Below are 12,739 nucleotides of genomic sequence, written 5' to 3' on the forward strand. Positions count from 1 at the left end.
CTGTACTTCTCTTTTCTATTTCCATGCTACTTAATGTTGACAGTTGACAGACATCATGTGTGAATGTTTATCAAACCAGTATGATAAGCTACAGATTTGGATGCTGAAAGAGCTGATAACTTTGTGTGTCTTTGCAGATAATTTAAAGTGAGTATTTTAAGTCTCCAAATCTTAAGGATGAGTAAGCAGCACACCTGTGGGCATCCACACATTTATCTATCACCAAATTAAGTACATACACTCAGTCTTAAGTTAATTACTTGAAGTGATTTTCTTACGACAGAAAGGGCTTTTTGATGCAGTCTGGCAAATGTCATGTTCAGTGAGTGAAACTGTGTGAAGCTCAGTATGACTTAATTATGAAGCAAGAAAATCTGAAATGAGTTTCCCATGAGTAAAAACTCTAATTCGAGCAATACTTGCTGTTTCATATTCCATGTTTAGATAATCCTATTAATAGGCATTTCTGACTGCTAAATATTTTTAAAAGAAATTACTCCATGCCAAATGTCAGTTGAAGGGATTTCAGCCATTTTAAATGAGTTGTAATTGCCTTTGGAACATGAAGGACTGCTTCACGTTTCAAGATGGATTTCAGTCTGATTTTTGAGACTTTGATTTCTTAAGAATGACAGGTATGACCTTTTACATGCTCGTGTATATGAAAAATAGATTAGGAAACACCATTAACAGTTTATAATATCTATTAATTTTTTATGCAGTGCACATGCATGGTTATGTGAGTTACTTCCTCAAATGCTTTGTGTTTAAAGATTTATTACACTGTTATGATGAAGAAGTATCATGCTTGAATTAGTTCTTGTCAGAATGATATATGTGAGCAACTAAAAGAGAACAGAAGAACCTTCTGAATATCTTAAGATGTTTTCATCAGGAATGTTCAATACATTCTATATCCTACATTTGATGTTCTATTCTATTTCTTTTCTGGCTTCATAACAGCAACCACCTCCCACACTGGTTGTTTGAATAAATGTGTTTCCATACGCACATTCAGTAATTTCCCTTCTCAATAACATCAGGCTTCTTGATGGAAGCAGTGATGTATCACATTATACGACTCAATAGTACACTCACGTGGATATAGAAAATGTAACAGGAATGTAGTTTAGAATGAGAAAAATGGTTATTATTGATGCCACTATGCAGACTGATTGTATTCATTCCAATCTTACTTGTTCCTGGGTTTGTGTGAATTTTCTCTCTTAATTTTCTCAGTCTTTAAGTAAATATCAAAGTGTATAAGGAAAGGAACAGGTGATGTACAAGGAGGGTTGTGAGACTAGCAAATGTAAAGAAGGTTAAGAAAGTTACTCACTTAATAAATGAAACCATTTACTCTGTCTGAGGAGCAGAAAGCAGGAATTCAGTTGACTTACAGCAGTAGTAGTGACTTACAGATTGAGCTGTGTCAAGTTAAAAGAATCAAATGTTTATTTATTACCAAATTCCAGTTTCTGTCTCTTGACAATACAGATGATAAGGTATGAGCTATGATGGTAGATTAACATATTTACTTACAAGTGACTTTTCTAAAACATCGACAAATTACAGACAAACAGCATTATGCTGCATTCCTTCAAATCTTTTTGAAGTCAGCCACATAGTTCCCTGTTCCTGATACTGTCTCTCTGTATATCCAGAGGCTTTGTTCCCTTTGTGTTTGAGCAATAAAGGTTTAGCCAAGGATGAGGGGTTCAAAATACATTATCTTTCTAAGTACTTGAATGAATATAACTCAAGATTGACACAAATACAGGTAGGGTTTGTGGATCTACTTAGCTAGTCATTATGTCTGTTCTGCTTATGGCATATTTTAGAAGAGAAGAATTTCCTAAATTCCTCAAAAATAAGGAAAGCTTACAGTATATTGCCGTGTTTACTCTATCCTTTTGTCTTGTTTTAAGATCAGTTCAACTAGATCCATGAAATAGATTGTGTGGCTTTCATGAGTAGTAGTTCTCATTAGTATGTTTCGTTCTGTTTTTTGGCTGTTTCTTTTTCTTCCTATACGATGAGGCAGCAGTCATCATCCCGTGTTAGCAAATGCTTCTGCAGTCTGATCTATTTTGCAGCTCCAGTCACTGAAAGTAAAAAGTATACAACCAAAAAAAGCTGTTTATAATACATATGGAAAGGTGTGGAATTAACTTTGCAAAATAAATGTCTCTATAGGTGGATTCTGGAACTTTCCAGTCTTATTTGTTTTCTGTAGTGCAGAGCTACCACTGCAACTATTTTATATGCAAACAATCACTCTGGTAAGCCTTAATTGTGCTGCTTGCTAACACAGGCATTTGTTTGGCATTGTTATTGCATGTTATCAGTTCAGCATTTAATTGTGCTGTAGTGGTAAAATTAAGTTGGCAAATGTGAGACACCATCAAGAAGGGCTTTTTTGGCTCGGCTAACTAAAAATAAAATCACCTCTTTGCATCAGTGGTTGTCCAAATTCTGAGGTATTGGAACAGATTGTTCTACTAATTTGGGAGGAATGTGTGGAATTGTGAAGAAAATAAACAGCATGATAGCAGTGTGTTCTGATTTAATTTTGATGATTAGCTACATTCTTTAATATTCCTTTTAAATAGCTTTTACTGCATACTATAAAGTATATTCTGATTATCTTGAGTTTTAATTTAAAATACAAAGCAGTTCTAAAGGTAAAAACTGGAATAGTGTAGGTTCAAAGCATTAACAGTAGCAGCTATGCAGAAATCCAACATTTTTGCAGTAACAGTCATTACTTGGGTGTTCTTAGAAGCTTTATTGTAGAAATTGAATGGTAGAATAGAAATTCTGTGCATTTATGATCACCAAACTTTACACAGGTTAATCTATCAGACATTATTATAATTTATATTACCAGGCTACAGTGTCTTGAGTTTACAACAAACATACAAAAATTTCCAAGTGTCTTTTCCCTTAGCATACTTACATCCTCAAAGTAGAAGGCTTCAGAAGTCTCGCAGCAGCTATTGATTATCTTGCAAAATTCCTATTATTTGTTCAGATGGGAGTTATATCAGCAAGTTAATTTCTGTATTAGCCTATCTGAACTTGAACTTCAGGTCTGTTAAAAGTGTGTTCCCTCATTGGCCTTAGAAATTGTCATATGAAACATCTCTATTTGTATACATCCATTTAACTCTTACAGAATTTACTGATGCTGTGTAGTTGCTGTGTAGCTATGCAAACTGACTGTAAGGAACAGTTTCTGCAATATCTGACTATTTGATTAGACATGAACTGAAACAATTTAAGTTTGTAGCTGTTGGCTTTGAATTGGGCTTTGTCAGATGTTATTCTATTCTAGCTGTTATTTTGTCTCTTATTATATGGCTTGCATGGTATAACCTTAAGATTTGTCACACATTGTGCAGCCTCACCTCAAGCACTGTGCAGTTTTGGGCTCCACAATATAAAAAAGACATAAAACCATTAAAGAGACTCTAAAGTAGAACTACAGAGATGGTGAAGTATCTGGTGGACAAAAGCTATGAGGGCAACTGAAGTCTCTTGGTTTGGTTGGTCCAGTGCAGAGCAGGCTCAGGGGAGGCCTCATGAAAGCTCCTTGCAGGGGAGCAGTGCTGAGCTCTGCTCTCTGATGACAATGACAGGACCCAAGGGAATGGCATGGAGCTGTGTCAGGAGAGAGACACCACCAAGCTGCCAGAAGTTATGGAGCATTTGGATGCTCTCAGACAGAGGATTTGATTTTTGGGTAGTCTTGCGTGTAGTTAGGAATTGGACTCGGTGATTCTTGTGGGCCCCATCCAACTCAGGATTCTTGTCTCTCCATTAGTATGCTGTTTCTCATAAGAATTAACACAACAAAAATTTAAATTGTTGGAAAGTTTTTTTTGCAGCCCTACAAAGGATGTGCATCTTGCACCCACAGGTGAAAGAAAAGGGTTATGCAGGGAATAAGCAGCTAGTTACAATTTCCTTACTCTGTATCTTAAACCACATTACAGTAGTTTCCTTTTCAGTCTAAGATGAATCAGTGAGTGGTGCCCCTTGCAGAATGTATATTTTATAAAAACAGCTGCTGTGTGATAAATCTTGAATCTAATAGGGTTTGGAGAGAGAGGCAACAAATCCACACGTGAAGAGAATCTAGGTAGTGTCGTCAGGATAACCGTGGATAATATCTATTTACCTTACTTTGTGTGGGCAGAACCAACAGAGCATACCCAGATAAAATCATTTGTCTCAATTCAATGATTATTAGCTCCTTGACTTCTAAAAATGTTCTGAGGTTTTGATCTAAGATAAGGTAATGTCAATCTTTTCCCATCAGGCTGTCAAGTGTTAGTTACTTGTTAGTGCTGGAGCTGCTCTGAAACCAGTTTCATTTTAGGTCAAAAATACCTCCGAGTTGGTAGCAAAAATAGCTGAGGTATCAACTTGAACAAAGCTGGTCGCTTGCAAAGCAATCAAACCTTGGTTTAACTTTTTTCTAGAGTCCTGTGGAAGTAGAAGATAAAGACAGTCTGTTCTCCTGTGTTGAGCGCACACCATGCCTGGCAAGAGCACTGTCACCTTACGGTGAGCTTGGCTTGCTTTGCTCCAGTCCAGTGGAATATGCCAGAAAACGTTCTCGGAATAGATCTAATGCATCTAACTCAAACTCAAGTGTCAGTATGTCAAGCACACCAAGAAAACGCTCTGGAGTTTCAAGCCGTTGCTCCTCTGATAGCTTTGCAAGCATCAGTCGTTCTCAGAGGCATCAGGAAAGCAACTCCAAAATATACAGTGGGGATCTTCTGGACAGACACTCAGAATTATTTACCAGCAGCCAGAAACCTTTTACTCCACGCACCTTAATATCAGATGCTAAATCTGCCCTGCTTGGGTATAGGTATTACACTGCTGCTCAAAGGAAAAGGAAAAAGCACTGCAAGCAACACGTGGAAGCTGAAACACAGACTGATGTGATCAGGTACAGAGATTAAAACTTTGTTTTACAACTGTGGAATTTTGCTACCTGCTACTATACTATTTACTGTTCTGTATGGTGTATATTTGTGCTTTCTGTCTTCTAAAGAATTAACTTTATTCTAAAGAATTAAGTATGCATGTCTTCCTCCCCTGTTGTCCCCACAGTCTCTTACCTTCCAATTCATTAATTAACACATCATGCAAAGAAAATGTTTTTTTTTTTCTTGAATGCAAATCTTCATTGCCTTTTAATTGCAAAGATCTTACGGCTGTGGGTGGCATGAGTTCATACGACTGCCTTTATAATACATAGAATCATGTCTATTCTCAATTCAGAATAATTACTGTGGATATTTTATTTATCCTCTGTAAATACAGCCAAAAAATGGATTGGGAACACTTCTGTTTGGCTAGCGTTAGTGTTCAGACTTAACTTTATTTTAATTTCTGCTAGACATCTATTCCCATGATAAAGCTTTCTAAACTGTTCAAGCATTTTAGTACTAGGTTCCTTTCAAATTTATGGGAACAAAATGTCTGAATTTCCACAGTGGCTGGCACTGGTATTCATGTTCTGCTTACCTTGAAAGCCGCCGTAGAGATCTAATACATCTCTAAATCTTGTAGCTTTCCAAGTGCAGATAAAGGATCTGAGAGAAAAGTTATGACTGAGCATCAGAAGATGACAGTGAAGGTAATACAATCAGCATTATCAGTGTATCAGTCAGTATCAGTATATCAGTACAATCAGTATATCAGTCATCTAGATGATTTTTCCCCACCCTTCACTACCATTTTAGAGTATATAATTCATCTCTGGCACAGCAGTATACAATTGAATAAAGTTGCATTCTCTTTGTCATTCTAAGATAAGTTAGATGGAGGATAAAATTTTAGAAGAATGAGCAGAAGTGGTAAGAAAAAAAAACTGAGCTTAGAAAATAAGAGTTTTGAAAGTGTTTTTTTCTCCAAACAGTTTTAGAGAGGCACTAGCATGCTTAATTATCTGTAAAGGACATAAATAATTGGCATGTTATTTATCAGCATACCTTTCTGCCTCTGTTACAAGGATTTTTGTCTTTATTTTGCATTGGTTAACATATATATAAAGCCTGAGACAGAAGTACTGGGACTAAGGAGTCCCTTCCTCTTAGGAAATATCCAAACCAGTAGACAGAAATGCTTTCCTTGCTGTTGTTTTCTGTCACTTTTGCTTAATGCAAATTTTTTTAGTGAACAGTTATACCACTTCAGGTTCTATCTGCTCCCTAATATTTTATATTGCAGTCACAGATGGTTGTAAATATATAACTTCAGTAGCTAGGTGCTCATTACTGATATAATTTACTATGTATTTTCATTGATAATAAATATTTTACTTTTGCGTTCTAGACTGAAGATAGAAGATACAATATGGATGAGCCTGAGAAAGGAATAGCTGCTTTTCCATACTCCTTTATAAGGTACCTAATTTACACCAGGAAGAAATAGCTGAAGTATTCTTTTTGGGTTTCAGCACAACTTTTTCTTAGGCTAGGAAGCCATCACTTACAGAACTTGTTAGTTTTTGATGAATGGCCTTTTCCAACTCCACAATTTAGTTTTCTTTTGATGAAATTCCACTGTAAAGGCGGTGAAAAGGAGATGCATTTAATAATAAGAAAGAGACATCTGAAATACATGTGATTTTTCATGTTTTGTCTTTTTTTTTTTTTTTTTTAAGGAGTGAGACTAATGAGAACTTAATACAACTTTAGTTCTGTATATAACTGTGAGCTTATAAACTGTGTGTTTAATGTACTGTAGCTGTATTGGCATACCCTTTCAGAAAATGAGTTTCCAGAAATCTAGGCTTTTCATTCTAAGAGATGCCAAAGTTCCAGGCCTAAGGTATTTTCCACATCCTTTTCTGAAACTTTAACGCTGAACATTAGAGCACTGTCATAAATACAAGAACAGGGTTGAAAATGAAGTCCTGAACCAAGGATGCCTAGTTCATTCTCCTCATTGCTGGAGAACAGAATCATGCTTTACTTGCTGATTTACTCTGTGGCCTTTGCACAGAAATCTAATGGGTTACTTTTCTTACTATTCTTACTTCAATGCAACAGCTGTTATTTAATAAAAACAAATATCTCTTCTAGTAATTCAGGTATTAAGTTAGCTTACTCTATAAACTCCATTATTTCAATTGATGATCTGCAAACTCCATATGGTACATTTAAGATAGGTCTGTCAGAGTTCATTTATAGACGTGTGCCAAAGATTATCAATTGGGTATTCATCCTTCCTGAAGTCTACTATGTGGCAAATAACACAGGGAGCCTTACCCAATTAAGTACCAAATCATGTTCAGGTAAAAGCACTTTGTCTGGATGATGGATACCTCTTTTTGAGTTATCATTCAGAAAACTGCATCTACTAAGGTACTGTAATACTCTTCAACTATTGCCTTTCAGGCTTCAGGGTAGGTAGTCAATTTTTCTATTGGAGCAGGGTTTCAGAACTTCTGGTGTTGTTTTTTTTTAAATCCCCCAAGGAGCAGGGGAACAAGACAGGCAGATGATTTCAGAAGAGCATGAGATGCAAGGTACTATGCAGGGTTTTGATAATGTTGCTCTTCACTGTTTCTTACCCTCTGATTTTTCTGATTAGAGAGGCATCATTGTATTCTGAGCAGCTTTCAGCAAGGATGAATATTAAGGCTGTGTAAGTATATTTACACGATTTTTCTGCTAGTTCGGAACAGTAAACTAGAAGCCCTCAGAAGTGATCAAACAATATAGAGGGACTCAGAATACACTTCACATTCTATAGTAAACCTGATATATGAATTTATATTTAACAGTTAACAACTTCCATATCAATCCAAATCTGAAGAAAATTCTCTATAACTGTGGAGGTAAGATAAATTGCTATTATCCACAGGCTACACTTTAAACATTTTCAGTTCTTTTTTTGGACTAAAATTTGTCTGGAACAAATTAGAAAGATTAGAATGTGGAGTTGGTGAATTCTCACCAAATTTTTGCTCTTAGATTTGATGAGATTTAAAGGAGATTCAATTTTGTCAGTGATCTCTCATATGACCTCAGGAAAGTGGTCTGATATCTATATACTTTAGATAGTCTTGTTCTTGTCTAACTTCAAATATGTAATACAGATCATCTTTGATAGATGGAACCACAAATGACAGTCTTCAGACTGCATGACAACTCTTACATAATCATGAAAGTTGTATCAGTCTTGTTATTTTCTGTTCATTACTAAAGTGGAGGATGATTCTATAGAGCTTAATTAGTTGGATACTTTGGGATATTTAGAAAGATGCCATGAATGCAAAACAGCATTTAAATGTTTTTTTTTTAAAAGGGGGGGGACTGGGGAGGTAGCAACAGAGTTTAGAAGTGAAAAAACACCTGAGTTTCAATGATTCAAAGAGGTAAAAGTCACATATCACACAAACAAGGACTTGTATTCCAGAGTTGTCATTTGAAAGGAATGGAGGCTGCCAACAAGCACTACTTACTTTTATGTACTCCCGCTGAGGACTTGCAATTATGAACTGCAGTCAGATTCTCAAGAAGCTCCTTTGGAAGCCTTTTGCTAGAACACCAGACTGCAATCTTCTACTTTCTTGCCCCTTTCTTTCTGAGTGCAAAGCAGGTTGTTCATGTTTTACGGTTGCCTCTTCCCTCACTTTCCCTCACTCGTGCTCTTTGCTAACACAACATAAATGTAGCATAAATATGAAACACCATAGTGATTTAATTATTTTTTTAATTGAGTGAAGGGCTAGGCAGTTGTCTCTATTTTTAAACACCTAACATTGAGCTTTCTGTTCTTCCTCCAGAGAAGATGACCATTTATATTTAACTTTCATTGAAGATATAACAAATGACATTCTTGACATTGGGCTGTTTTCTAACAGGTAGATTATGGCTGTTTTAAAATTTGTAATGCTATGTCAGTATACATTTCATTGCCTTTTAAGAATATATAAATACCCAGTTACCCCTTGCTTGTTTTATTTCCTTTTGATTCTTACTTTATATAAGAAAAGAGGACTGAGAAAGAACTGCAGGTCATCTATTTCAGTCTACTCCAATGTAACATGAGATGCAGCCTCTACTAGAAACTGATCTATGTGGAACAATGCTAAGAAAAAATAATCTTACTCTGCAAGATCTGTTTTGCTAAATAAACAGTTATTAATCTTTTGATACAGTACTTCTTCCATTGCCTTTCTGTCCTTGTTCCTGTTCCAGCATGAATTCAGCCTTCATTGTAAGGATTACATACTGTTCCAGATAAGGGTTCACTGGTTACTAAGTCATATTTTTTTAAAATAATTAATAAGTAATTATTCATGGATGTGAGCATTACTCCCAGATCCTTTGCTTACCTGTAGAATAAAGGCTCCTAGTAGCCCTCTTGTGACAGAGCTTAATTAAATCTTAGTGGTCCTCTTCAGCTAAGAAATAAAAATCAAGAAGTAGGGTTGTTAGAACATGGTTTTGTTTGTATTACCTGATCTATTTTTTTTTTTTTTTATTTGTAGAGTTCTGGAACAATTGTTTGAGTGTCATATACAAGAAAATAAGAACCGTTTGGATGAGGTAGGTACTGCTTCTGTAATATTCTCACTTTCCACATTTCCAAAGTACAGTGGAAATGCACTGGTAAGTTTTCTTGTGTACATAACCATAATAACCAATGGGGAACATCTTTCTTTAAGATGTTTGCAGACTTCTGATCTACCAGGAGTAAGGCATAGTCACAAAAAAAGTGACAACAGTCAATTCAGTTTGGTGACTCTTGCTATATAATTTAGTCACTCAGTTGCAAGCAACCTCCATTTCTTTAGCCAGAATGAAGCCCTGAGTTCTGGGCAGATAAGTGCTATGGGCTTTAGCTGCAGAAATATCACCCTTTATTTCTTCACCTCCTAGAGCAAAATGCGGCACCTGTTGGATGTGCTTAAAGCAGACCTTGGCTGCAGCCCACACAGTGGTGCTGAGCAAATCCACACAGGCTGGGAAGCCTTTGAGTCACTGGATCTGGGAAAGGTTAATATGATGGAACAGCTTGAGTTTTGCAGTAGAAGTCAGAAGCAAGGAAAAGCTACGAAAAGTGAAGAATTCTTTAAGACCATGGATTTGTTATCGAAGGAACCAAGCACATGTGAAGTGCCACTATGCAATGAAAATTCAAAGAAGACAGAGAGCAAGGGTGACTTTTCAGAAGATGTTGATGAAATGATGAATGCTGAGACAGAGTCTCATGCTTGTGTGAAATCTGAAGACCCAGACACTTCACCCTCATGTGAGGAAACTCTAAACTTGATTACTTGTGACAGTGATTTGGGAGCCAACAAGGAACTTGATGATCTTGAGGAAAACTTTGCAGAGGTCCTTCAGATCACACATGACCACTCATCATAGTGGCCAAAATTTAGCTGTTAAAGAGGGAGGAAGCTATTTTTGTAGAGAATTGCCATTCACTAAATAAAGAGAAGCAAATTGTTTATATTCAGGTGTTTTAACAGAATCACTGTGTTCTCTTTAGCAGAGTATTTATTACAGATTGGTGACCATTTCTGTACTGATGTAGACTGTAAAGGGTAAAATGACTTAAAAAAATACTTCATATATTTTGTCTGTAAACATACTGCCCAAAACTAACTTTTGAGAATAGTAAAATTAGATGCATATTTTATAGAAAGCTGCAGAATTATGAAATATTTATCGTTTTTATTTATAGCAAATAAAATTAATTGATGACATTTCTAATATAATGGTGGACCATGTTATAAAGATGCAAGATTTTTGCAGTTTGCAAGAACAACTCAATTTACCCACACTAAAATACGGTGTACTACTTACCTGCAGAGCAGAGACAGAACTGTTTGTTCAGCCTGGAAGAAGGCAGCATTATTTCCTCTCTTCATGCTCTGCCATTGTTTGATGTTAAATCCCACTGGAGCATGAAGTTCTTATCTCATTATTTTTTTTCTTTTCACAGTACCTGTAGAACATAGCAAACAAGGTTTCCTTGCTTTAGCTTGAATGAAATAAGGCTTGACTAGTGACAGCCAACTTTCCAAAAATAAGCATTTCTTTCTGATATTGCTAGCTGGTCATTCCTCCTTTCGCAGCTGTGAACTGGATTGTCTTATTCCGTACATCAACAGGTGTAAAAACCGTTTTGCTCTATTAGCTGATCTCATGTCAGAAACAGACATACAGTTCTAGCTGTTGCATACAGCAGCTTTTAAACTATTCCGTACACGTGCAGCTTGTTTTATGCACAGCTCTTAAGCTACTTAATCCTACTTGTCCATGATTTAGCTGGTAATTCTGGAAGTGAAGACTGCAACAGTTTTCACAGTGCATAACACCAAAATACACAGTCCAGTTTCTTGCATTGATGGCAACCTTGGTATAGCATTCTGCAGAGAGTTTTGGGTTTAGAAAAAAAAAAAAAAAAGGTCCAAGAAGAGCTGGACAAACCCAAATGGTAGAGCTTATCAACCTGCATGTGTAGCTACCTCCTCTGTGGCTCAAGAGCTTCTGGTAAACTATTAAACTTGTAAGCTCAGCATCTGAATGTAGTGTGCCAAAAGCTCCAGTAACCACAGACCATTGCTTCATTGTGAAGCATAAGCTTTTCTGGGGAAAAAACAAAGAACAAAACACTCCCAAAAGCTCTTTCAAAAAGCCAAATAAAAGCAATGCTTCTGGAACTCACCAGTGTTGCAGTACAGTGCATGTTTTCCAAGAAAACGAAAAGGCACTTTCCTGGCTGTCTTGGTCCTAATGATAAATCACCCTTGTTGACAGTGACAGCAGAGTGTGTTTTATTTTACCCACATACACGTGGCTGAGCAGATGGGTCTTTCGTCTGCCATGCTCAGCTGGCTATCTTACAAGTCTGGCCTGCAGCCTGAGTCCCCTGGCTCACTGAAAAGTAGGGATGATGTGAGGATTTTGCACTGCTCCATCAGAGCCTGTCTCATTGAGAAGACACAGCCACAGCACTGACTCAGTGCCAGGATCGTTTCTCCCTCATCACAAGGGACTGAAACCCTTCTCCCATCCCCAGAACAACTCCCTTTATCTTCCTTAGCCCAGAAGTGAAGAGCAGAATGCACCCAGACAATTGGGTTGTGTATTATATGAAAAAAAAAATTAACACAGAGTGACGGGCTAGGGCTGTTGCCTCCAAATATGGTTTATATATAGAACTAAAGTGTGTGGTGAGCCATCTCTAGGTGCAAAGCCTTCTTGCTCCTCTGCCATGCCCACACTGACTCCTGAAGCCCTCCCTCTGAGTTCTCCAACATTGATCTATTACGGAATTAAGAAATTTTCTCCCACTACTTTGTTGTATAACCTACCTTATAAAAAGGATCACTCAGCAAACTTCAGCTTGTGGTCAACGTAAGTCTGATTAAGTATTAATAAGAGATTCATATTAAAATTCCGCAAGTTAAAGCATAGCAGTGAAAGTGGTCATGACTTCAGCATGCAGAAGGGTGCAAATAATGACACAGTCATTTCCTGCAGTATGAGTAACATGAAAATAAACAAGTACTGTTCCTTGACCATGCTTCCTGTGGATGAGCTGTCTGAACATTGGTGACGTTTTATCTGGGTAGGTGGTAGTTATAGCAGTAAATAAATTAATAAAAACTGACCTTTTACAAAGAAACCATCTGTCTGCCTAAACCACGATTACAGAAATTTCCTGGACATTGAGTGAAATACTCAGT

General features: G+C 36.8%; 2 protein-coding genes across 14 annotated transcripts in view; one reads left to right on the top strand and one right to left on the bottom strand.

Annotated features, from left to right (window-relative positions):
• The window catches only part of SPATA7 (spermatogenesis associated 7), a 36,325-nt gene extending 23,820 nt beyond the window's left edge, over positions 1–12,505 (top strand). The window contains exons 6-12 of the mRNA XM_042815101.1: positions 4,488–4,966; positions 5,593–5,659; positions 6,358–6,428; positions 7,621–7,674; positions 8,819–8,896; positions 9,527–9,584; positions 9,918–12,505. Coding sequence (XP_042671035.1) covers positions 4,488–4,966; positions 5,593–5,659; positions 6,358–6,428; positions 7,621–7,674; positions 8,819–8,896; positions 9,527–9,584; positions 9,918–10,409 — 1,299 coding nt within the window. The 3' untranslated portion in view covers positions 10,410–12,505. The remainder of the gene's footprint in view (positions 1–4,487; positions 4,967–5,592; positions 5,660–6,357; positions 6,429–7,620; positions 7,675–8,818; positions 8,897–9,526; positions 9,585–9,917) is intronic.
• PTPN21 (protein tyrosine phosphatase non-receptor type 21) overlaps positions 1,336–12,739 on the bottom strand; it is a 58,713-nt gene continuing 47,309 nt past the window's right edge. The window contains exons 21-26 of one of the 13 annotated variants that reach the window (XM_042815100.1): positions 10,851–12,527; positions 9,371–9,439; positions 6,518–8,687; positions 5,548–5,615; positions 2,960–3,019; positions 1,336–2,105 (exon numbers count right to left, since the gene is read on the bottom strand). The gene's annotated coding sequence lies outside the window, so the exon portion shown is untranslated. Of the gene's footprint in view, positions 5,616–6,517; positions 8,688–9,370; positions 9,440–10,850; positions 12,528–12,739 lie in introns of all 13 variants that reach the window. The other 12 variants (XM_042815091.1, XM_042815089.1, XM_042815093.1 and 9 more) reach the window with 12 other exon arrangements.

Source organism: Centrocercus urophasianus, unplaced genomic scaffold (assembly GCF_019232065.1).
Source record: "Centrocercus urophasianus isolate 14NV4802_14NV808 unplaced genomic scaffold, USGS_Curo_1.0 seq_14, whole genome shotgun sequence".
In the NCBI taxonomy this organism is placed as follows: Eukaryota; Metazoa; Chordata; class Aves; order Galliformes; family Phasianidae; genus Centrocercus; species Centrocercus urophasianus.